This window comes from Tribolium castaneum, chromosome 4, assembly GCF_031307605.1.
Source record: "Tribolium castaneum strain GA2 chromosome 4, icTriCast1.1, whole genome shotgun sequence".
NCBI lineage: Eukaryota > Metazoa > Arthropoda > Insecta > Coleoptera > Tenebrionidae > Tribolium > Tribolium castaneum.
In genome coordinates this window covers 2714790-2741428 of record NC_087397.1, presented here as the reverse complement: position 1 = coordinate 2741428, position 26639 = coordinate 2714790, and the positions used below count along the sequence as shown (strand labels likewise).

Sequence of the window (26639 nt, the reverse complement as noted above, 5' to 3'; positions counted from 1 at the left end):
ATTACCCAATTATTTATAATTTTAGTAAAACTGAATTACGCTGACTCACTTAACAACACCGAAGCGTGAAAAATACTTTTTTCAGAAGCAGACAATTGTTAGATCCAGTTTAAATCAAACGTTTTTTCCAACGCAGCAATTACAAAATATTTAAATAGTTACAAAGCGTCAGCAGTAACCGAATAAATATTCACGCAGTGTTCTAGATAGTTGGCACGGTGATAATTTTTCTGATTTAAAATTATGATTTTTAGCTACTTTGCCATGTGCTAGTGATAGTCATGATTTTTCTTTTCCCTTTAATATTCCAACTTCTGATCAATTTAACAACATCTCAAAAAATCACGAGTAAGTATTTTAATGTTGTTACTTCCGTTAAACTGTCTCTTAGCCAATAATAATCCCTGTGGTCAGCTCTACTTGACCCAGTCCCCAAAAAAGAACAAAAATCTTCAAATAAACTGGCACTTTACCTGTAACGAGCCACCAGATACGATATTACTGACTTTTGGCGATTTAAGAGCGAACGTGAGTAAATTTAAAATTTGGTTCATTATTTAATAAAATTTTTAGCCAAGCGCCGAAATTCTTTATCAAACAAACCCAGGTTCGGTCATTAAGGGCTTCCAAGAGACCCAAATCCCGTTCAAAAACGTCGAATTGCCGGGAAACTGGAGCCTGGATAACGATTATCCAGATCTGAAGGCTGAATGTTTCGATTATTACATTACAAGTCGGAGAAACAACAGTATTATTCATTCGCAATGTCTCTCCATCCAACCAGCTTGGATGTCAAAGTAATTACAAAATCGGTTTAATTGCCGCATTGAAGGTCTCTACGCTTTTTAGTTTCGGTGATCTCAGAATCGGGGACATGATGATCCCCGGAACCCACAATTCCGGTGCTTGGCGGACGAAACTCCCCGGATTCAAAAACTATGTCCTCAATCAGGACAAAAGTATGTGGGAGCAGCTGGTTTACGGTATTCGGTACTTCGATATCAGGGTTGGGCGTTATGGGGACTCGCCACAAAGTTTATACATAAACCATGATTTTGTCAAGTGCACTGAGCTCGTCCCCGAGCTTCAAAGTGTGGCCAAGTTTCTCCAAAAGTCACCGAAAGAAGTGGTGGTGTTGGATTTTCACCGGTTTCCCCACCCCAAAGATTTTCTTGAAGGACATCACTTGGAGCTTTTGCGGGTTGTGAGGGATATTTTCGGAGATTTAATTTATCCGTATTCGAGGTTTATGCACCCGAAAGGGCCCAAATTACGCGAGTTCTGGCAGAGCCAAAAGCGGGTCATTATCAGTTATCGGCAGGATTATTTTATTCGAAGTACGAACTTGGGTTTGGTTGAAACGTACAATAATTTTTGTAAATTGTAGGGAATCCGTGGTTGTGGCCAGGCGTTCAGCGCGACTGGGGGAACGTCCAAAAGTTACAAAATTTGGAAAATTTCGTCAAAACGAAAATTTCTAAACCGGTCCGGGGAAACCCGCTCAATGTACTTATGGCTGAATTGACTCCAAACTACCGAAATTTTCTGCAGTATATTAACACGAATCTGAAAGACCTGGCTTTGATGGTGAATCGGGAACTGACAGAGTGGGTCATTGAGAATAATTTTGCTGATAATTTGAATATAATCGCGACCGATTTTTTTACCGGTAACGACATGATCAGCGTGGCAATCGGCACAAACTTTCGCAAATTGCAGCGCAGTTTTTTCCATTAATTAATAAAGTTTTCCCCCGACTTTGTGTTTTTCTGAGGTGAACGTTTGATCATGAATCACAATGAATGTGTCACCCAATAATTAGCAGGAAACAGCAGATCATTACTTTAAATTGCAAATTTAGACACAATTATGCGCCTCAAACCGTCCCAATTACAGTTTCGATTTTGTCCGAACTGTGCTCTGTACCTTTGTCCGCCACATCTCCGTATTAATAAATAAATTATGTTAATTAAGTTATTCGAACGGATGGTTAACGTCAGTCAGTATCAGCATAGTGTGGCAATAACTTTGTTTATAGTGAGTCTTTGTGGTTACAAATGAACATTCCGATCGACTTTACCTTCGTATTAATTTAATCATTGACCAGGCGAAAGTCCAATGATCAACACCATTATTTTATTATCGCTGTGTTTCCGTTTCGGGACCACTTATCCCAAGGAATTCGGTAAATACCGATCCAATTACGCTAAAAGCGATTAATTGTTTACTTCCAGCGCGAAGATGCGGCCACGTCCACCTGACAATCTCAGCGTCCCAAGACACGAATTTAGAACTCAACTGGATCACTGATTGCACTCCTCCTGATAACATCAGGCCAGATTACATCGCCTTGTACCATTACAATTTAAAAGACCGAAGCGTAAGTCCCTATTCACACGCAACCAAAAACCTTGAACTCGCTTCCAGGAGGAAACGCCGCCACTCGTCAAAATACGCGCCTCTGACCATCCCTCGGGATACTACAAGACCAAAATCAAGTTCGGCCAGCCCTGGCTGCCCGGGAACTGGGAATACAGGGACAGTCTGACCCGAGCCGACCAAGGCCCGCATTGCTATCCCTACTGGATCGCGTCAATTAAAGGGAACGATATCATTGATACCAGATGTCTGGGGATACAACCAACCTGGATGAATGATAATAGGTAGTTACGAAAGGTATTTAACAAATATAAAAACCTCAAGTGTCGCATTTTTGAGATTGTTATGTTGTGACTGTTCCTTTGTAGGATGCAAATTGGGACTCAAAAAATCGGCAACCTGTTCATTCCAGGGACTCACAACTCGGGCGCCTACGTGGGCGTGCCAAAAATTTTGGAAAACTATATTCTGAACCAAGATCGCAGCATCTGGACCCAATTGGTGCATGGAATCCGTTACCTCGACTTACGAATCGGCTATTACGAAAATGACGGGTACATTATTTCAAACTTTTAAGTTTTTGTCTCAATTACAGCTTGTAGTTTTTACGTGAACCACGACCTCGTCCGGATAACTAAAGTGGTCCAGATTTTTAAAGAGATCAGGAAGTTCGTCCAACTTGCGCCCAAAGAAATCATAGTCGTTGATTTCCACCGTTTTCCCTACCCTTCAAACTTCAACTCGACTTTGCACGAAAAATTCGTATCCCTGGTGTATGACTATTTGGGCGACTTGGCCCTGCCTCCTGGCGGGCTCCAGGTGGGCAAAGGGCCAACGCTGAACGAGATCTGGGCCCAGAACAAGAACGTGATCATTTGCTACGCCGATAAGGCCATAGCCCGAGGTAGGGACTGACAAAATCGAGTTGAGACTGATTTGCAGTTGTAGAAAATTACTGGTTGTGGCAACCCTTGTACCAGCACTGGGCCAATACGAAAAACGTGGACACGTTGAAGAGTTTCCTCTCGCGGGCCATCAAAGAACACAGAGTGACCCTAAACCCGATGTTCGCCCTCATGGCTGAACTGACCCCCCAACCCATCGATCTGTTCTTCCGCACTAACAACCTGCGGAAGCTTGCCAACGACGTTAACCGGAAGGTTACGGTTTGGTTTCGCGATGAGTGGGCCAGGGATGTTAATATAGTGGCGACCGACTATTTTTTGGGCAACGATATTATAAACGTGGCCATTGAGGCGAACAACAACCGGTAGGACGGTGGGAGAGGGATCCGAGCTCAGGGAGTGGAGGCGAGAATATCTATCCAACTTAATCCTCTTTTGTAATCCAATAAAACGCGTTTTTAAATTAGATCCGTTTATTTTTTTGTACATTCTATGTATCAGTTCTTTACATTATATAATAATGAAGTTGGTTATAAAAGTAAAAAACGTCTCTTGGACTTGCCGAAAGACTTAAATAAGGGTGCCGGCATTAAATCGAAACAATAACTTATATCACAGATGAGTTAGATTCACGTTTGACAGTATCTTGGGGCAAGTGATCTAAAACCAGCGATGTTTCCCCGATGGGTGCCGCCGAATCCACCAAATTTTCCGCACTGAGGGAAGCGACACTGTCATCGGGGAAATTATTATTTCTTCTGATGTTGCTCCTCCGGAAGCTGCTCCTAAGTATTGAGGCGACTTCCGCCGCTGTGAGAGTCGGAGATCCGGGAGTCGGCTGAATGTTCCTCAGCCGTTCCAGCGTCGAAATCCTAGTACTGGAATCAGGAACGGAAATCGAAACATCAGTACTATTCGTTTGACTCATTTCGACTAGAACTGCGTTGTAGTCAGGGGGCGGCGGTTGCGTCTGCGGCAAGTTGGCCCTCTGCCGTGCCGTGCTGCTCTCCCCCAGGACATTGGCAAGCCTCCGAACCGACCTTCTGATACTCTGCCGCAAAAACTTGGCAAGTCGGGCCCCCGTTGCCGTGGTGTACGACGGCGGCGGCGTGTATTTCGGGGGCGGGTCTTCCGTCACCCCTGCATTACTAGGCGAAGAGTTGTTCGCATTGTTGTTAGCAATCACGGCCTCATGAACGGCCAAATCAGTCATGTGCTCGCCTATGGGCGGCCTGTACAACAACTGGATCCGCTGCAAAAACCAAAATTAGAACACCACCAAACATGGGATCATACTAACATGACTGGACTGTTCTTCGTACTCCTTTTAGGCGAGCAAGAATCAAAATTTAAGACAATTACCGAAAATCTCTAACGACTTACCTCCAAAATGTCCGTGGGGCCACTGCTGAGGTACCTATAACTCTGAATTACGGCCACTAGAGGAACAAGGAGGATTGGTACTAGCTGTAACATTGAGCCGAGCTGGCGGGCCCACAAAGGCCAGTATTCCGGGACTGGGGCATGGTGCCACACAAAAATGTCCCGAAAGTTACCATTCCTCACAGTACTGATACACAAGACCTGCAATTTTTTGGTCAAATGTTTGGATAAAAAATGGTTTTAGTACCATTAAAGCCACTGGTAGAATGACGTTCCAGGTGAAGGAAAGCAAGGCGGGGGCCCAGCTTAAAACACACGGGTGATTATTAGGTGTGAACAGTGCCGTAACAACGGTGTCCCCGCTGTAGGGGCGCCCCCGCACCATAAAAACCGCAACGATTTGCAGGAGAATGATTACAATGAGCCACCAAAGCCCGCCCACTGTGTAGTCCATAAAAAAGACCACGTATATCCCAAACTACAAAATTTAATTAAAACTACGTTAATTACGAACGATTTGTTACCTCAGTGGCCATCGGAAGTCCAAGAATGAAGCCACAAATGCAGCTGAAAAGTGTGATTGTGGTTTCCCACGATTTCAGTATTTTTGCTTTAATGGCCATGATTCCGGTTATCACACAGTGCCATATTGCCAACTGTTGGGCTATACCGAACAAAATTAGGATAAAATAGAACAGCACAGCCCAGAAAGGTGACATTTTTTCGGCCCCCAAGACGGCAAAAGTGGCCGGTAGGAGTTCAGTGGCGAGTCGGAGAGCCTTAAATAAATTAAAACGTAACAATTAATAATTTTGTAAAATGGGCACAAACCTGGTAACCACTTTCCACGCTACTGTCGGCCCCCGGCCGTAACACTTTCTCCCCCAAAAAGAACGAATTGTGCACCATATATTTGACCGGAGTGTTGGAATATTTCGGAGGTACTCGATCCCTTGTTGATTCGAGGAACGTGTAAGAGTTAATTCTTTCTGTAAAATCAGTCTGTATAATTTTATTGGAGGTATTGTATTAGTTACCGAAAGAATCAGGTAAGTAGTTGTAGCTAAACGTGCGTAAAATTTCGACGCATCTGTTGGCCAAAAACCCCATAAGTATCAGGATCGTGAAGGTAATTACAGCTACAAGACTAGAATCTCTTTGAAGCAAATGTTTGTGCTTGTTGTGTGATGCAATTTGCATGACTGCAGCTCCGAGAATCCCCCAGGTGAGGAAGGTTTCCTGTGCCGCCGCTAGCCAACTCTGCAATTGATTGTTATTGATTTGTGGAGGTAACACTTGTGGTACCTTTGGATTAAGGAAGAATTCGTTCCAGGAGGTTTCAGGGAAAGTAAAGCTATCGTAATCAGTCGGCATTAGGCCTAGAATTTTGGCACACAAGACAAAAGTACCAAAGACGGGCAACAGTGTGAACACGTAAATCACTTTGCCGTAAGATCGCAGTCCTTTGCTCAGGGAGACGAAAACAATCATCCAGACAACAGCCAAGTTGAAAGCGAGTTGAAATTTGATTGTTCCGTACGAGCTCCCGGCCGCTAAATGGTGTCTCTGGAGGACGATCCCGCTGAAGTAGTCGGGAATCGTCTCTGTGAGTTTGTACGTCCCGTTGACGGGCGGTTGGACGTCTAGTAAATAATGCAAAAATTAATCAATACTGCGATAATCAATAACATTATGTACCAGTTCTGTAGTAAATGAACGGCTCGGCCCACCGATACTTGTCCACTTTGGTGATGAACGAGTCGCGGAAAAAGACAAACATCCACGAAACGCCAATTATGCTGTACAGCCCGAGGAGGGCCTGGGCGATCAGGAGGGCCACCCCGACCCCCTGAAACAGGGGCGATATCCGCCACATGTCTATAACCCCGGCCCCCAACTGCTGGCCGAGACACAACTGCAGGGTGAAAAGCGGCAAACCGAAGACTAGTGACAGGATAACGAATTGGAAAATGAAATTAGCGCCGAAGTGAACAGTCAAAATCGCGAAGCGCGAAATGTTGAAAAGGCCCAAAGTGCACCCCAGACAGGCCATCATCGAACTCAGACTGTGGGGCCACTGCCCCAAAGGGCTCTCGGACTCCGGCATGTCGCTGGCCCGCGGCCTCTCACATGATCTGGAAAAAAGGAAAATGCTAAAGCGGAAGTCAAACCTCTTATCTGCTTCCCGTCCAAGCTAATTGCAAACCAGTGGCGCGCCTGATTCATTTTTAAAACCGGTGCCAATGCAGGCACATTTTTCGCGATATAATCTGGTGCGTGCGACCCCCAAGGCCGTCGCACCCCTTTTGCATAATATAATTAACTTCGCTGCCCCCCAAAGATGATTAAATCACCTCGAAATTATTCCACTGGACTTTTTGCTTCACCTTGCAAGGAATTGCGGTTTAATCGATTTTTGGAGAAAACTCGTGCGTGACTGACTGACCGATGCAGGCACGAAATTGTGACATAAAATTCCGAGACTGTGACCACCAAAATGCCCTACTTGGGGCTATAAAGCTGCATTTACGTGCCCGTAACAATAACTAACAATAAGGGTCCGTAGTGAAGACAAAAACTGTCACTAACGTGGTTAATTGTTCTCCAAATGGAAAGTGTAATTGTTTTATAGTGCCTGTAATAAAGATATGAAAGGAAAACGCGACCAGACATATAGGGGCGTCTAATCTGAAAAAAGCCACAGTTCAGGTGGAACAATCAATGGCCAAGAAATTAATTTTTTAAATAATTTCATGCTCAATGCAACCAAATTTAGATTATATAATCGCCAAATTCATGGCCTTGCTGACATTGAAGGAAAAGAAACGAAAAATTCATAACAGGAATTATTTTTCACACGCACGGTTCCGTGATATGTTGATATTTGGTTTTTCTTTCAATTTACACAGTTTATAAATAAAGGCAAACGCTACGTCTAAGCATTCATAAAGCGTAAACACATCTTTATTTATAGCTAGGTACCATACTTTCATTGTGAAACACTTAAATTACAAATTAATTAATTGCAGCATTGATTCTTTTGTAATAGCATTGGTGTTTTCGATGAGGTAACGTATTTGCATTAGACACTTTTAGATATCTTGGGTAAACAGGAGTGGAACAATTGCTGCGTCTTTGTTGTCTGTAACATTTATTATCTCAAGTAATCAATCAATTTAAACAAAATGACACCGGGCCCAAGGGCGAAACACCGGTCACAATATGACAAAGTTTGTACAGTTAGGAGTTAATTACAGGATTCACCATATGTTTTATTGTGACTAAACGAACGTTACGAAGCTAATTTCCAGTTAGGGTACAGTTAGAATAATTTACTGAAGAAATTTCAACATGAGCGTATTTTTAAATTGCTGGGAACAATAGTTTATTCATCCCATTGTAGAAAATATATGAGAAAAATTGCTGATTACGTGAAATCTCGAAATTAGCGCGTTTCAAAACACAATATACGGGGTGATTTACCTAAGTGTCTTCGCAGGAGTGGCAGTGAGCGGAGACAATGCCCTGTTTATCAGATTCAAACAGCAAACGTGACAAACATGCAGACACCTGACTAACCAAAAGTAACTAATTTTCGAAAAACTGAATTAACTTATGCTGATTTATGTGGTAAACAAAGCGAAGGTTGGACAATTAATACAAATCGCTTCCTGGCTCAGCGCAAAATTCCTGCTTCGAAAGGTCAGTCGAGTTTGGTGAAGATACTCACTGTAATGTCACAATATTGATCACCACTCGCACAATACTGTCAACACAATGTTCTGCACAAGTGTTGAGGAAGCACACACCGTTAGCGAGGAGAGCGCTGACCTGGTGCCGGGCTGGAATCTCCTCAAAGACTGAAGAAAAACTCACGAATTTTGCTAAAAACAGGTGATCGAAAGAGGAATCGTGTCACGGCCGATAGATGAGAAACAGTTAAATGAACCGATCAAAACAAAGAAGTCGAAGACGTGGGAGAGGAGATTCGTTTGTCATGACATGTGGTTATTTTTAAAACGCCGTTATAGGAAGTTGATGACTGACATTAATTCGCGTGGAAAAGCTGGGAAAAATTTGTTTTTAAGACGTATTACGCCCACGAACTTGGTTTCTTCCAATTAAGTGGTGACACTTAGCTTCTGACCTCTTTAACTATGCTAATTCAGGCATTAATCGTAATTAAGCGTTTTCCACACGGGGGGACCGAGCCGGCAGAAAAAACCATTTTACAAGTCTAGAATGATAAATGGTCAACTTTCGTTGACTAATCGAAAGTTTGGTCATTTTATAATAATCATGGACTGTTTTCCTAATTACACGAAAAGTCATTGTCTGGGCTTGAAATTAATTACTGCATTATTCAGTAACCTGGCCTACATTCGGCCAAATACCAGCAACTTATTGATATAAATGGGTTAACCGATACAGCTCAAGTTGCTTTGTCTTGACTAATAGCGTGTTGGGTTATTTTCTCGTGCTTTAGAAAATAATCCTAGTTGAGATCTTATTCCATTTACATAAATGTTCAATGTCAGTTTAGCCAACAACACAGAATCGTTCCTATATCCTGGATTTATTTACAACCGGCTTGAGAACCGAGATACAATGAAAGTCCAGCCGAAAGGTCAAAATAGAAACCGTAAAGCTGAGTCGTGATCTAAATTAAGTAAACAAAATAATAAGCCAATGCTTGAGCATTATGAAAATGGACTTTCAGGATGTTACAAAAGAAGATTTTCCTAATTAGATACGCACCAAAAATTCAAAAATGCCTTGCAAAATGATTGCACACAAACAATAAAAGCTTACCTTAAACTTCTCGGGGAGTAATTAAAACTAAAAGGGAAAACGTGAGCATTAAGGGCGTAAAATTCCATACCACTCTGAGCAACTCGAGATAACTGACCATAGCAGTGAAAAACTTCCAACAAAAAGATTCATCAAAAAATGTTTATATTTGGAATTAGATTTATCTTGTTAGTACCCAGACGCGAAGTTGGTGCAAATTTCAGTTTTAATCTTGTATCCAATTTACCTACTTTGTGAAATCGCACCCATTTGCATAATTACAGGTCGCGATGAACTTGGAAAGAAGTGCGAGGAAATCGCCTCATGTTCCACATATAGAACTAATCGCATCTACAAAAACGTAATTTCCGGAAAACTCACGCTAATTATGAGAGAACTAACTGTAAAAATCGGCAGCAAAAATTAGCAAACTCGTCGCGCGTTATTAAAATCATTTTCATTTCATTTCTTACCAATGTCAACTACCTGTCAGCAGGAATAATTAAATTATTCAACACTTGTAAGGCTAGACTCGCACTTTCAGGAAGTTATGTAAATTTCCTCCGCGTTATCGCTTTTAAGATTTCGACCGGATCCATATTGTACAAAAGCCCCTAAAATGCACTGCTGGAGAAACCACACCGACGCTGGATTATGTTTCGTTGGCCTTATGCACAACGGAAATAAGGAAGAGTGCTCGTGTAAGGAAGTTTTACGGAACTCAACTACGAGAAACTAATCTGCAATCTAAATCTATAAAGTCATCATGCGAGGAGGCAAAGCGTCGGCGGTAATGCGGAAAATAACTGTACCGAGGTGCTGGATGGGGGATTCGGAAAAATTTGGAAACGCAAGCACTGAACCCGCAGCATTCTCGCAAAAATTAACCGAACAAAACAAATTATTCAAAACATATGTATTATCAGGAAGTTTAAAAAAATAGATGAAACAGATCCTACAACCATGAAGAATATTTCATGACAAAAATTAAAAAATACCAACACCTCTAATAACAATAGGGAAGTAAAAATAAAATCAATATTGATTTAAATAATTTAAAAAAAATAATACCTACTGACTCAAAATAATACCTCATATTGTCTCTCTGTTGAGAAAACCAAATCTAGATTATAGATAAGCACCGAAGCTTCTATAAAAACATTTTACAAAATTGAAAATTTTATGCAGAACATAAAAGTAATCATTCGAGCTTGAAAATTCCGTAAATCAATATTTAGAAATCCAAATTCAAAAAAATATTCCCAACAAAAGTTAAAATCAAGAAATTTAAACTCGAAAATTAAAAAAAAATAAATTGTTATTCAAAACAACTTAAATTTGACATAATTCTAGAATTTAATGGCTTACATTTTAAGAAATTCTGCGCAATAATTGAGTTTTTACTGAATAAGCACATAGAAAAAGTAATTTTTTTGTCATTTTCGACCAAATTTGGTGTTTTTTTTGTTCTAGCTTATTGATAAGAACAGGAAAAACTTAACTTTTGCGCTAAAAACGTGTTGAAATCCTCAAAACTTTAAAAAATAATGGCATTTTTGACAATATTCTGTAAGTTATTGGATTACTTTTTAGGAAATTATGCTAAATAAACGCTTAGAAAAAGTAAATTTTTTGACATTTTCGACCAAATTTGGTGATTCTGTCGTTATAGTTTAATAAAAACAAAAAAAAAACTTGATTTTTGGTCTAAAAACGTGTTTATAACTTCAAAACTTTCAAAAATAATGTCATTTTTGACAATATTCTGAATTACTTTTTAGGAAATTTTGCACAAAAAATAAGTTTTTGCTAAATAAACGCTTAGGAAAGGTAAATTTTTTGACATTTTCGACCAAATTTGGGGGTTTTTTCGTTCGAGTTTAATAAAAACATACAAAAAAACTTGATTTTTGATCTAGAAACGTGTTTAAATCCTCAGAACTTGTCATTTTTGACATAATTCTGTAATTTATTGGCTTACTTTTCAAGAAACTGAGCACAGTAATTGAGTTTTTATTGCTGAATAAACGTTTAAAAAATGTAAATTTTTGGTAAATTTCGATAAAAAAAACTTTATTTTTGGTTTATGGACGTAGTTAAATCCTCAGAACTTGCAAAATTAATGTCATTTTTGACATAATTCTGTGACTTGTTGACTTACTTTTTAAAAAAATGGGCGCAATAATTAAGTTTTTGCTAAATAAGCGCTTAGAAAAGGCAAATTTACTTTAGTAGAGTAAATTGTCATTAAAAACAACTTTAATTTTGAATCGAAATCAAAAATATAAAAATCCAATTCACATTCCAGCTCATTGTTTTATTTAAAAAAGAAATAAAAACAGAAATAAGCTTCGTAACAAAGCCTTTTTGACCCATTTTTATAGTAAAGTGCTGAATTATAAAATAAAAAACTAGTCTAATTAAATATAAGAACAAAAAGACCATAAAATATTGTTGCTACATAAATACTTTATCTTGTCTTTATCTCGTTGAAAGCAAATCTATTTAAACAACAAGACAACGAGGAGTGTCAGTGTTAGAAATCCAATATTTTCCAGCAAGTCAGGCATCACAATGATTCATTCAAAATTAAAAATTGATAACAATAAAGTAATATTTTCTTTTCACACAAATCATTTATCATCCCATTTTACTACAAAGAAGACGTAGGCACCGACCTCACAGTTAATTACAAACGCGCCCACACAGTTCGAAAACTAATTCTTTCCTATCTAGAGTAGGAAGTAACGTACGTACTCGTACCAGGAGTTTTGTCGAACTTTTTAACAAAAAAATATAGCCAGTTCTTTCATTGAACAAGTTTTTTTTTACTGGATAAAAACTGGTCAAGAACTCACCTCCTGGTGCCGTTCTGTTCCTGCTGGTTGCGCGTGGGGGTCGGTGCGGGCGTGCAGCTGTGGGAGGTGTCCACCGTGGACGCCAAGCTGCTCACACTCGAAGACAAGCTCCTGGAGGCCGAGCTGGCCCTCCCGGCCGGCTGCTGCGACACTGCACTAGCCTCCCGCGGCACAAGCCTGGAGGGCGCACTCACGGGCCGCACCACCTCCGGCACCGGCTCTACTCTGGGCGCTTCCATGGGCGCGTTTTCCCCATCGCTCGGCAGACGGAAGTGTCGCAGACGCCGCATAGAAGAGCGCAACCACGTGGTGCTGGGTTTCGGCGCTTCTGAAGAAGAAGTGGCTCTTTGGGGGGGCTCCACGACCACGGTTCCGGTACAGCAGTCACCGGCGGCGTGTGCGCGCCGTTCGGAGGTTACGCCACGGGCGGCTTCCTGCAGCCAGCTCCAGTCGATGTCGTCGTCGGAATCACCTGCACCGGATGTCCGGTGGGGCGAGGGTGGTGCGCTATGGGGGAACAGTGGACGTAGGATACAAACAACGCTTTTCACGGAAGTTTACATTCGAAAAATCAGATTTTCAAGTCTAAATTTTTTGATATCTACATTTTCATTGTAACTTGAAATATAAAAAAATATATAGACGAAAGAGAAACTAGAAACCACCACCACATCATGCAAATTCTACATTTTAGAGACCATATTATTCGACTAGTTTCAAGTAAGTAAGACACTTAGCTCTGTCGTAAAAAAACTCTATTGCACCTACGAAATTTTATTGACTATACAAAATACTATACTGAAACCCAAAATAACCTAGTTTTCCCCAAAAACACCCCAAAAGAGCACAAAAGTAGCAATAAAAAAAGTAAAGTGATGACTAAAACTTAAAAAAAAATCCATTAAAAAAAATTATTTAAAGAAAGTAAAAAAAATATCATGAAACTTTTTTGAGTTTTTGAAAACAGTTCGCAGAAAAATCGAAAAACAAGTCAATAAATATTAATAAATTACACTACAAACTTTACCAAACAGTGAATTGTTATAATAATTTGTTTTAAAAAATTTCAAAAAATATTTTGGATTTTACAAATTTTCTGCAACACAGACTTTTCGATAATTGCATAAAATTGAAAAAAATCGTCGTCCTTTGCATCGAAGACGAAATTTTTGTTTTGTGGGAACGACCAGCACCAGTTTATTCATTTGTTCCAAGAATGCATAACTTGACCAATAAAAATAGAGGAATTACCTCCTCCTTCCTAATCTACCGCACAAAAAATTGCAAAGTGTTTGTCATTGGATATTGACAGGCTAATGCACGCCCGACAGTAAGACGGACCAATCTGAAGGCGTTTAAAAAAACTGGTGTTTCATTAATTTTAAATATTCGCTGATATTTGCCAAATTATTAATTGTTTTAACACTTTGGCTTAAGAAATACAACAGTTAAGATGAGATTGTCTAATTCAAAATTTCGTAGAAAATTGCTATGTAATTAAATTATTTGCAGAATAAAGTCGATTCAAATAAAACAACAATGCAAATAAAAGCACAGCAAACAACTAACGTAAAAAAATGTCCCTGGACCCAAAAAATTATAAAAAATTATGTTTATTCATTGTGTAGCTCACATTTAATCGAAATAAAATTCTAAATTTGCCATTAATTTAAGTTTTGCAAAGTAAATGGCAGTTAAAATTGATAATCACAAAAAATTGAGCTAATTTCAATTAAGTTACAACTGAATCGCGAATTAATTATTTGATAACAATTAAATAAACGTAATTCGTTTATTTAAAAATTATTTTTTTAAGAAATCAGTTAATTAATTAATTTCAATTATAAAAAGTATGGACAAGTCTGAAAAAAATTACGTACGCAGCCTGTGAAGTCTGGGCAAGCAATTTACAAATTTCAGCTTTGGTTTTAATAATAATTAAATTTTTCTAGTCAAACTGTGTCGTGTGTAGAGTTTTGGTTTCAGTATTTTTGTTTCGAAAGTCATTAGCGTTAGGAGATCTAAAGATACGAGTATTTTTTTGAATTCAAAATTCCAACAAATGTGTTGAGGTACAAAAAACTTTGCAACCAAAGGTGGGTCCAGACTGCCTACCTCGTGTTTCCCGGGCGCTCCCTCTTGACCACCGCCAGCGTGGCTCTGGCCGGATGGTTCCGTTCCAGCGCTTCAGTGCGTCCATCACAGGCACTCAGCGGCCTCCTCTGCGTCCTCCCGTCCGTCTCGGTGTCAACAAACGCCCTATTAACACACCCTGCGGCCAAAAAGCGGGCATAGTTCTCCTCCATCAGCCTCAATCTGTTCCTCAAATCGGCCTCATCGGTGGAATCCGAACGCAGCGAACTTGCACTACTTCTCACACTCGAGCGATCTTCGACACAATTCGATGAATTTGAATCGAAGGCTTGGAGATAATTGTCTAAATCTAGCAGACAAGCCTCGATTGTTTCCTGTGTTTGGTCATCCGTGACGGAGTCTTGGTCATTGAGGATGTGGTCGGACTCCAGGAGGGACGCGTTCAGGACCTCGTCCAGGTTCTGGAGGATCGTCAAGGCTTCGAGGTTGTCGCAGGACCAGGACTTGTCCAGGTGGTTCCTGGGCTGGTGGAGGAGGGCTTCACTGTGGCTGCGTCTGACGGAGCCGAAGCGGGACAACGGGCGCTCACTGTCGTCATCTATGGTGATGAGGATGTCCTCCACGTCTATGCTGTGTCTTCGGACTTCAGTGGCGTTTGACTTGGCGCTAGTTTGGAGTTTCTGCTCGAGGACGGGCAGTTCGGAGTCGAGGAGATTGTCGGAGATTTCTTCCGGGGTTTGGCTGGGAAATGGAGGAATTCGAGGTAGAACCGGTGATCCAAGATCGATTAAATCTCCTTCACTATCAGCGGTCTCCGACATTTTGGCGGCTTAAGCTACCATCTCCTAGAAGTCAAAGCCATTATGTAAATCGTCGACAATGTTCCGCATTGCGACTTAAGGACGACCAGTACCGATTCAATTAGCAAAAAAACAAACAAGTCTAATTGTTATTAACAATAACGGTGAGTCAGCAACCACCGTCTGCCGAATCTGGCCCCAAGGCCTTGGAGACTCACTCCACTTTCATCTCCATATCAAGGATAATCTCTTAAATGCTAGCACGGATTTGTGCAAGCAACGTGTCACAACTCACGAACGTATTTCTAAATAAATTATAACTCGTGTCTGCGGCACGTATGGGACAAACCCCGGCTGTTACTTTTGAAAATCTCGCAAATCCTTGATTCGACAGCTTCCTCGACTTTCAAGGTGCCATGTCTCGGTTAAATTTAATTTTGAAAAATCATACTCGAGCCCAGACCCAGTGACACCAATTATCAATTACGCAAAACTGCCGTAAAAATTTCAAAACGCACCGTTGGCAGAACGTAACACTGGCGCAATAAGCATAATTATTGGAACATTGATAACACTTTTACGGCCATTTAGAATGCCGATAATGGGACCTGCTAACCGTCACGCCCACATTTTGTTGCCACCCGAAAAAGCCAAAAATTAACAAAAGTGGACCTAAGAGAGAACAGATTGGCCAACCACCCAAAACAAAACCTGGCCTTGATCGCATTCATTCAGATTTAGCGGAAAGTGTAACAATTTGGAAATTTCCGATCGTTTCTTCTGTGAAACCACGGTTTACGTTCAAGGCTACTAAAAATTCGGATGGTTTTAGAACCTTGTTTACAGAAGATTAATCGGTCGTAGCTCTTGCACACAATCTGTTTCGCTTGAACCGATAATAATAAAGAAAATGCGTTTTGTTAAATAGGGACGGTTTGTTTACGAATTAAGCACTTCAATAAATTAAAACGAATGTTGGGAGGTGATAAAAGCCATCGTAAAAATGAATGAACAGTCAAGTCATATCTGCTGAAAACAGATCGAGATAAATAATGGTACTTGGGACAATAAAGAACAGAACCTTTAGAAACATGATATCAAACGAGTCGTTTGGGAATTAGAAATGAATCTTCCCCGACATTGGGATAATATTTCATCTTTTTGCATCAGGATTGTGTTAATTTTCGTTAATGTAATCTCGTGATACGTCTAATCATTGTGTTTATCAAGTAAATCAGCAAGTGTTAAAATCGCGACTTATTACTAATCTTCGGCAAACACACAGTCTAATAATAGTAATCGACAAATGTCGTTTAATCATTGGAGCAAAACTTTCTCCTGTTTACATCACCAAAAACAGAAAGTAATTGTTCTCGCAAATGCAACAAACACGGATCTCTTAGTGCATTTATTTAACAAACTACTCGTATTCAAGGTAAATCCCAGCGAATAGTAATTATCAGAAAAACAGTTATTTATCCCATTGTTTTGAAGGAATTTGTTAAAAATGTGCTAAACTCGTTTCTGTCCTACTACATAAGTGTGTCACTAAAATAATTGTTTTAAAAATAGCAGTTCATCGACCATTGATGCAACTCAAAAATGCGGCCTGACATTTACTCCTCGCCCGAATCAATAATAGCGTTTTTGAGGGCGCTAATGACAAAGGCCGTCGTTTTTGAATTTTTAAATTATTGATTCAACTCACTCGGTTTTGTTATAACCCGTTTGCTAAATCGTGACGAAACGCGTCAATTATCGGCGAAAATAAATAAAGTAGCGTTACATTGCTGTTATTGCAATCGAACAATAAATGTTTTGCGGTAATTCGAAATCAATTAGCGGTCGAATTTAATTAGAGTTTGTGCTGGAGCCAGCCACAAATGCGAAATTCGCCAAAGTAACCAGGCAACAAGTAGTCGAAGATCACTCACAACATCACAAATCGGCCACAATGCACCCAAAATCACAACTTTTCCATAAATACCTAATTCGGATTCGATGCTGAACAACACGTTCGAACACTCCACGACTCTGCAGCAGGTCTGTCCAGCCGACCAAGCGGTATTAACAATATTGAAAGTATGTGTGGGCAGTAGAGGCGACCGCTGCATGCTACTAAATACGAAACTGACTCTTATTGTGTTTACCTGAGTTCATTCTTTGACTCAGAAGGCTCGATGTCCATGAACCTCTTGCGTTGTTGCTGCGGGCGATTGGGCCGGGAACCCGGACGGCTCAGGTATTTTGGGCCGTCTTTGAAAATTCCACTTTTTTACGCAATTTTACACTTCCATGAGCCGCTAAATTGATTAACCGAAGGCCTTAATTAACCTAATTTTTAGCCTCGCTGCTGACTCATTTTCACCTTTATGGAAGGTTTTACACACCCCATTTATAGGGTGTCGTTAATTGAAGAAAGCTTACAATAAACTAGGCCAATCTAGCTTTAATTTAAACGAAATGGCGCGCCGATTTTAATCAAACCGGCGCATCCACCATTTTTTTAAATCAGACTATTATATTTTTATAGCCATAAATAGTTTAGGAATAAACGATCAATCTGTTTATTATTCATGTTTCAACTCTCGACTCGCATTTATTGATTATGAGCACCAAATAAAAAATATTCGTGCTGCAAGTAATTCAGTGTTTTCTTGTATTCTGCGGTAAAAAGGCTTAATTTTATTGTAATTATTTTTATCGATTGTGGTGCACTACTACGAGAAATTTTAATAACTGTACATAATGCTGCTAAATAACATGAATCACAAAAAACATTTAAATAACAAGTTTTTTTCAAATTTAATTAAAAATAAATCTGTGTTATTATTATTAATGATGATTTAATTAATTTTAAACGAAAGTTCGGCACGACAGCCAAGCCCGTTACGTTATGCAACCAGTAATTCAATTATTTTCTTAGGCAAACACTTATTTTATAATTAGTTTTTTGAGCAATAGTAATCTTTGTAAAAATATTTTTTTATTTAATTTCGCAAAAATAAAGCAATGTTTTGTTACTATTTTAACAGAAACAAACAAAAACATAAATAGTGAATTAGTTATTGTTCTTTATTTTCCACCTAATTGCGCAAATGCATTCAAAGTGTTTATACAAACGTCACGTTTAAGTTGTTTTGTTAACACTTAAATGAAAATTGACTTATTCATCTGCAACTTTTCTCTAAATGTTCAGATTAAATATCCAAAATAGTAATTTTTCTAGTTAATAATTATGAAACTGTATTTAAAATTAATTAAATTCTTTCAAATGTATGAATGAAATGATTGAAGTCTAAAAATGGAGTATACAGGGTGATCCACGAGTAATAATGAACCTGAAAAAATTTTTGAAGCAACCAACATTACTTTTTAAAAAATATATTTTTTTAATTTTACCAATTCCTGCTTTTATTTGCAATTTGCAACTTTAGTGGGTTGTTAAGACATGTAGAAGTCCATAAAAATTTACTGGAGTGAGTTTAAAAAAATTTTTTTTCACCTCTTTGAAGGTACTAAGTGTAAGTTTTTTTATTTTTTTTATTTTCTCATTTACGGCTAAACTATTTTAAAAAGTGGAACTGTTTTAATCCACACCTATGCAAAATGATCCGGGGAATCGATTGGCATCGAGAAAATTGCCAAATTCCCAATAGTTTTTTAGTTATGAATTTTTTAAAATTTCACCAATTTTTGCATTTAGCGGCAATTTGCTCGAAAACTATTAGTCGGAGAACAATAATCTTTTTTGAAAAAAAAATAGATAATTTAAAGAGCTTTCCAACGATAGTACACTTTATAGGGTTATCTCTAATAGTTCCGGAGCTATTGCTCGAGAAATGTTCCGGGTACCCAAAACCGAGAAAACTGCGACGAAAATTGAAAATTGAACATTTGGACTTTTTGTGGACTTTTAACTGCTTTAGTGGGTTCTTAAGACATGTAAAAGTCCATAAAAATTTATTGGAGTGAGTTTAAAAAAAATTTTTTTTCACCTCTTTGAAGGTACTAAGTGTATTTACTCAGGAAATTTTAGCAAAAAAATTGAAAATTTTAAATCTCGTAAAAAGTTGGTATAATACAGAAAATGAGCCGCTGAATTCAATGGAACAAACCGCATTGCTCTACGACTTTTAGTTTTCGAGTTATGAATTTTTTTGTTGGATAAAATTTTCCACTATGACAAATGGCTACCCTAAATTTAGGCAAAAAATTTTAAATTTTTTATTCTTCTGAAAAATTGATATAATATGTAAAATGAGCCGTAGAATTCAATGGAACAAACCGCAATGCTCTACGACTTTTAGTTTTCGAGTTATGAATTTTTTTGTTGGATAAAATTTTCCACTATGACAAATGGCTACCCTAAATTTAGGTAAAAAATTTTAAATTTTTAATTGTTGTGAAAAATTGATATAATATGTAAAATGAACCGTAGAAATCAATGGAACAAACCGCAATGCTCTACGACTTTTAGTTTTTTTTTTATGAATTTTTTTAGTGCAAAACTTTGATCACCTCTGTAGCCAGAACCGTTGCCCGGAGCGGCTCCGGGTTTAGACGAAAAAATAGATAAATTTAAGCGCTATCAGATAGATTTTTCTTCGTTGCTCTAAGTCTTGCAGTTTTCGAGAAAAACGCAAAAAAAGGTTTCCATTTTAACTTTTTTTCAATTTTCAATCGCTAATTACGGCGAAACTATTAGAGTTATCGAGAAACGGAAAAATGGAGGATAACCGGAATAAAAAACTCTACAAAATGGCATAGGACTTAAGGCGATATCTCGCAAAAAAATTTTCAATTTTCAAACGCCGATTACGGCCAAACTAGAAGAGCTAGGAGAAAACGCTTTTTTGGATCGGAAAGAGCACATCAAAATCTATAAAGTAGAATAGGTTTCATTTGATTTTAAGACACTTTAAAAATTGACCGATTTTAAGGGGGGGGTGTTAACTTTTTTTTATTTTTTCTTATATTCTCATTTACGGCTAAACTGTTCTAAAAAGTGGAACTGTTTTAATCCATACGTATGCAAAATGATCCGGGGAATCGATTGGCATCGAGAAAATTGCCAAATTCCCAATAGTTTTTTAGTTATGAATTTTTTAAAATTTTACCAATTTTTGCATTTAGCAGCAATTTGCTCGAAAACTATTAGTCGGAGAACAATAATCTTTTTTGAAAAAAATATATAATTTAAAGAGCTTTCCAACGATAGTACACTTCATGGGGTTATCTCTAATAGTTCCAGAGCTATTGCTAGAGAAATGTTCCGGGTACCCAAAACCGACAAAAACTGCGACGAAAATTGAAAAAATCAAACATTAAAAAATCAAACATTTGGACTTTTTGTGGACTTTTAACAACTTTAGTGGGTTGTTAAGACATGTAGAAGTCCATAAAAATTTACTGGAGTGAGTTTAAAAAAAAATTTTTTTTCACCTCTTTGAAGGTACTAAGTGTATTTACTCAGGAAATTTTAGCAAAAAAATTGAAAATTTTAAATCTCGTAAAAAGTTGGTATAATACAGAAAATGAGCCGCTGAATTCAATGGAACAAACCGCATTGCTCTACAACTTTTAGTTTTCGAGTTATGAATTTTTTTGTTGGATAAAATTTTCCACTATGACAAATGGCTACCCTAAATTTAGGCAAACAATTTTAAATTTTTTATTCTTCTGAAAAATTGATATAATATGTAAAATGAGCCGTAGAATTCAATGGAACAAACCGCAATGCTCTACGACTTTTAGTTTTCGAGTTATGAATTTTTTTGTTGGATAAAATTTTCCACTATGACAAATGGCTACCCTAAATTTAGGCAAAAAATTTTAAATTTTTAATTGTTGTGAAAAATTGATATAATATGTAAAATGAGCCGTAGAAATCAATGGAACAAACCGCAATGCTCTACGACTTTTAGTTTTTTTTTTTATGAATTTTTTTAGTGCAAAACTTTGATCACTTCTGTAGGCAGAACCGTTGCCCGGAGCGGCTCCGGGTTTAGACGAAAAATAGATAAATTTAAGCGCTATCAGATGGATTTTTGTTCGTTGCTCTAAGTCTTGCACTTTTCGAGAAAAACGCAAAAAAAGGTTTCCATTTTCACTTTTTTTCAATTTTCAATCGCTAATTACGGCGAAACTATTAGAGTTATCGAGAAACGGAAAAATGGAGGATAACCGGAATAAAAAACTCTACAAAATGGCATAGGACTTAAGGCGATATCTCGCAAAAAAATTTTCAATTTTCAAACGCCGATTACGGCCAAACTAGAAGAGCTAGGAGAAAACGCTTTTTTGGATCGGAAAGAGCACATCAAAATCTATAAAATAGAATAGGTTTCATTTGATTTTAAGACTCTTTAAAAATTGACCGATTTTAAGGGGGGGGTGTTAACTTTTTTTTATTTTTTCTTATTTTCTCATTTACGGCTAAACTGTTCTAAAAAGTGGAACTGTTTTGATCCATACCCATGCAAAATGATCCGGGGAATCGATTGGCATCGAGAAAATTGCCAAATTCCCAATAGTTTTTTAGTTATGAATTTTTTAAAATTTTACCAATTTTTGCATTTAGCAGCAATTTGCTCGAAAACTATTAGTCGGAGAACAATAATCTTTTTTGAAAAAAATAGATAATTTAAAGAGCTTTCCAACGATAGTACACTTCATGGGGTTATCTCTAATAGTTCCAGAGCTATTGCTAGAGAAATGTTCCGGGTACCCAAAACCGACAAAAACTGCGACGAAAATTGAAAAAATCAAACATTAAAAAATCAAACATTTGGACTTTTTGTGGACTTTTAACAACTTTAGTGGGTTGTTAAGACATGTAGAAGTCCATAAAAATTTACTGGAGTGAGTTTAAAAAAAAATTTTTTTTCACCTCTTTGAAGGTACTAAGTGTATTTACTCAGGAAATTTTAGCAAAAAAATTGAAAATTTTAAATCTCGTAAAAAGTTGGTATAATACAGAAAATGAGCCGCTGAATTCAATGGAACAAACCGCATTGCTCTACGACTTTTAGTTTTCGAGTTATGAATTTTTTTGTTGGATAAAATTTTCCACTATGACAAATGGCTACCCTAAATTTAGGCAAAAAATTTTAAATTTTTTATTCTTCTGAAAAATTGATATAATATGTAAAATGAGCCGTAGAATTCAATGGAACAAACCGCAATGCTCTACGACTTTTAGTTTTCGAGTTATGAATTTTTTTGTTGGATAAAATTTTCCACTATGACAAATGGCTACCCTAAATTTAGGCAAAAAATTTTAAATTTTTAATTGTTGTGAAAAATTGATATAATATGTAAAATGAGCCGTAGAAATCAATGGAACAAACCGCAATGCTCTACGACTTTTAGTTTTTTTTTTTATGAATTTTTTTAGTGCAAAACTTTGATCACCTCTGTAGCCAGAACCGTTGCCCGGAGCGGCTCCGGGTTTAGACGAAAAAATAGATAAATTTAAGCGCTATCAGATGGATTTTTGTTCGTTGCTCTAAGTCTTGCACTTTTCGAGAAAAACGCAAAAAAAGGTATCCATTTTCACTTTTTTTCAATTTTCAATCGCTAATTACGGCGAAACTATTAGAGTTATCGAGAAACGGAAAAATGGAGGATAACCGGAATAAAAAACTCTACAAAATGGCATAGGACTTAGGACGATATCTCGCAAAAAAATTTTCAATTTTCAAACGCCGATTACGGCCAAACTAGAAGAGCTAGGAGAAAACGCTTTTTTGGATCGGAAAGAGCACATCAAAATCTATAAAGTAGAATAGGTTTTATTTGATTTTAAGACACTTTAAAAATTGACCGATTTTAAGGAGGGGGTGTTAACTTTTTTTTATTTTTTCTTATTTTCTCATTTACGGCTTAACTGTTCTAAAAAGTGGAACTGTTTTGATCCACACCTATGCAAAATGATCCGGGGAATCGATTGGCATCGAGAAAATTGCCAAATTCCCAATAGTTTTTTAGTTATGAATTTTTTAAAATTTTACCAATTTTTGCATTTAGCAGCAATTTACTCGAAAACTATTAGTCGGAGAACAATAATCTTTTTTGAAAAAAATAGATAATTTAAAGAGCTTTCCAACGATAGTACACTTCATGGGGTTATCTCTAATAGTTCCAGAGCTATTGCTCGAGAAATGTTCCGGGTACCCAAAACCGACAAAAACTGCGACGAAAATTGAAAAAATCAAACATTAAAAAATCAAACATTTGGACTTTTTGTGGACTTTTAACAACTTTAGTGGGTTGTTAAGACATGTAGAAGTCCATAAAAATTTACTGGAGTGAGTTTAAAAAAAATTTTTTTTTTCACCTCTTTGAAGGTACTAAGTGTATTTCAGGAAATTTTAGCAAAAAAATTGAAAATTTTAAATCTCGTAAAAAGTTGGTATAACACAGAAAATGAGCCGCTGAATTCGATGGAACAAACCGCATTGCTCTACGACTTTTAGTTTTCGAGTTATGAATTTTTTTGTTGGATAAAATTTTCCACTATGACAAAGAACTACCCTAAATTTAGGCAAAAAATTTTAAATTTTTAATTCTTCTGAAAAATCGATATAATATGTAAAATGAGCCGTAGAATTCAATCGAACAAACCGCAATGCTCTACGACTTTTAGTTTTTTTTTTATGAATTTTTTTAGTGAAAAACTTTGATCGCCTCTGTAGCCGGAACCATTGCCCGGAGCGGCTCCGGGTTTAAACGGAAAAATAGCTAAAATTAAGCGCTATCAGATGGTTTTTTGTTCGTTGCTCTAAGTATTACAGTTTCCGAGAAAAACGCAAAAAAAGGTTTCCATTTTCACTTTTTTTCAATTTTCAATCGCTAATTACGGCGAAACTATTAGAGTTATCGAGAAACGGAAAAATGGAGGATAACCGGAATAAAAAAACTCTACAAAATGGCATAGGACTCAAGGCGATATCTCGCAAAAAAATTTTCAATTTTCAAACGCCGATTACGGCCAAACTAGAAGAGCTAGGAGAAAACGCTTTTTTAGATCGGAAAGAGCACATCAAAATCTATAAAATAAAATAGGTTTTATTTGATTTTAAGACACTTTAAAAATTGACCGTTTTTAAGGGGGGGGTGTTAACTTTTTTTTAATTTTTTTTATTTTCTCATTTACGGCTAAACTGTTCTAAAAAGTGGAACTGTTTTGATCCATACCTATGCAAAATGTTCCGGGGAATCGATTGGCATCGAGAAAATTGCCAAATTCCCAATAGTTTTTTAGTTATGAATTTTTTAAAATTTTACCAATTTTTGCATTTAGCAGCAATTTGCTCGAAAACTATTAGTCGGAGAACAATTATCTTTTTTGAAAAAAATAGATAATTTAAAGAGCTTTCCAACGATAGTACACTTTATGGGGTTATCTCTAATAGTTCCGGAGCTATTGTTCGAGAAATGTTCCGGGTACCCAAAACCGACAAAAACTGCGACGAAAATTGAAAAAATCAAACATCAAAAAATCGAACATTTGGACTTTTTGTGGACTTTTAACAACTTTAGTGGGTTGTTAAGACATGTAGAAGTCCATAAAAATTTACTGGAGTGAGTTTAAAAAAATTTTTTTTTTCACCTCTTTGAAGGTACTAAGTGTAAGTTTTTTTTATTTTTTTTATTTTCTCATTTACGGCTAAACTGTTCTAAAAAGTGGAACTGTTTTTTTCCATACCCATGCAAAATGATCCGGGGAATCGATTGGCATCGAGAAAATTGCCAAATTCCCAATAGTTTTTTAGTTATGAATTTTTTAAAATTTTACCAATTTTTGCATTTAGCAGCAATTTGCTCGAAAACTATTAGTCGGAGAACAATTATCTTTTTTGAAAAAAATAGATAATTTAAAGAGCTTTCCAACGATAGTACACTTCATGGGGTTATCTCTAATAGTTCCGGAGCTATTGCTCGAGAAATGTTCCGGGTACCCAAAACCGACAAAAACTGCGACGAAAATTGAAAAAATCAAACATCAAAAAATCGAACATTTGGACTTTTTGTGGACTTTTAACAACTTTAGTGGGTTGTTAAGACATGTAGAAGTCCATAAAAATTTACTGGAGTGAGTTTTAAAAAATTTTTTTTCACCTCTTTGAAGGTACTAAGTGTATTTCAGGAAATTTTAGCAAAAAAATTGAAAATTTTAAATCTCTTAAAAAGTTGGTATAATACAGAAAATGAGCCGCTGAATTCAATGGAACAAACCGCATTGCTCTACGACTTTTAGTTTTCGAGTTATGAATTTTTTTGTTGGAAAAAATTTTCCACTATGACAAAAGGCTACCCTAAATTTAGGCAAAAAATTTTAAATTTTTAATTCTTCTGAAAAATTGATATAATATGTAAAATGAGCCGTAGAATTCAATCGAACAAACCGCAATGCTCTAAGACTTTTAGTTTTTTTTTATGAATTTTTTTAGTGAAAAACTTTGATTGCCTCTGTAGCCGGAATCGTTGCCCGGAGCGGCTCCGGGTTTAGATGAAACTATAGCTAAAATTAAGCGCTATCAGATGGTTTTTGTTCGTTGCTCTAAGTCTTACAGTTTCCGATAAAAACGCAAAAAAAGGTTTCCGTTTTCACTTTTTTTCAATTTTCAATCGCTAATTACGGCGAAACTATTAGAGTTATCGAGAAACGGTAAAATGGAGGATAACCGGAATAAAAAACTCTACAAAATGGCATAGGACTCAAGGCGATATCTCGCAAAAAAATTTTAATTTTCAAACGCCGATTACGGCCAAACTAGAAGAGCTAGGAGAAAACGCTTTTTTAGATCGGAAAGAGCACATCAAAATCTATAAAATAGAATAGGTTTTATTTGATTTTAAGACACTTTAAAAATTGACCGATTTTAAGGGGGGGGTGTTAACTTTTTTTTAATTTTTTTTATTTTCTCATTTACGGCTAAACTGTTCTAAAAAGTGGAACTGTTTTGATCCATACCTATGCAAAATGAATCGATTGGCATCGAGAAAATTGCCAAATTCTCAATAGTTTTTTAGTTATGAATTTTTTAAAATTTTACTAATTTTTGCATTTAGCAGCAATTTGCTCGAAAACTATTAGTCGGAGAACAATAATCTTTTTTGAAAAAAATATATAGTGTAAAGAGCTTTCCAACGATAGTACACTTTATGGGGTTATCTCTAATAGTTCCGGAGCTATTGCTCTAGAAATGTTCCAGGTACCCAAAACCGACAGAAACTGCGACGAAATTTGAAAAAATCAAACATCAAAAAATCGAACATTTGGACTTTTTGTGAACTTTTAACCACTTAAGTGGGTTGTTAAGACATGTAGAAGTCCATAAATAGTGAATATTATACCAATATAGTATAATAATTTTCTACCAATAGTAAATAACAATTGTAATTAAACCGGCTCATCCACC

At 37.1% G+C, this 26639-nt stretch overlaps 3 protein-coding genes across 7 annotated transcripts; 2 read left to right on the top strand and 1 right to left on the bottom strand.

The window, feature by feature from the left end:
- Positions 1-328: 328 nt before the first annotated feature.
- On the top strand, positions 329-1757 carry LOC107399242 (PI-PLC X domain-containing protein 1). The gene is made up of 5 exons (XM_064356039.1): positions 329-348; positions 415-528; positions 574-797; positions 850-1337; positions 1388-1757. Exons 3-5 carry the CDS (start codon positions 790-792, stop codon positions 1735-1737), a joined length of 846 nt encoding a protein of 281 aa, XP_064212109.1. The 5' UTR covers positions 329-348; positions 415-528; positions 574-789; the 3' UTR covers positions 1738-1757.
- Positions 1758-1894: 137 nt separating this feature from the next.
- On the top strand, positions 1895-3750 carry LOC663847 (uncharacterized protein). The gene is made up of 6 exons (XM_015985223.2): positions 1895-2185; positions 2235-2380; positions 2428-2663; positions 2748-2933; positions 2982-3283; positions 3328-3750. The coding sequence occupies exons 1-6, from the start codon at positions 2119-2121 to the stop codon at positions 3651-3653; spliced, it is 1263 nt and encodes a 420-aa protein (XP_015840709.1). The 5' UTR covers positions 1895-2118; the 3' UTR covers positions 3654-3750.
- On the bottom strand, positions 3740-17519 carry bdg (bedraggled). 5 transcript variants are annotated; one of them, XM_015985222.2, is made up of 12 exons: positions 17361-17519; positions 14432-15255; positions 12317-12823; positions 6366-6802; positions 5973-6310; positions 5705-5927; positions 5499-5656; positions 5192-5446; positions 4915-5145; positions 4668-4868; positions 4585-4608; positions 3740-4536 (listed from the first exon to the last, which is right to left on the bottom strand). In XM_015985222.2, the coding sequence occupies exons 2-12, from the start codon at positions 15229-15231 to the stop codon at positions 3892-3894; spliced, it is 3819 nt and encodes a 1272-aa protein (XP_015840708.1). In that variant the 5' UTR covers positions 15232-15255; positions 17361-17519; the 3' UTR covers positions 3740-3891. The 5 variants fall into 5 exon arrangements, with proteins under 5 accessions (XP_015840708.1, XP_008201636.1, XP_008201638.1 ...); XM_008203414.3 differs by lacking the exon at positions 17361-17519 and adding an exon at positions 17198-17335; XM_008203416.3 differs by lacking the exon at positions 17361-17519 and adding an exon at positions 17145-17317.
- Between the last annotated feature and the right edge of the window lie 9120 nt (positions 17520-26639).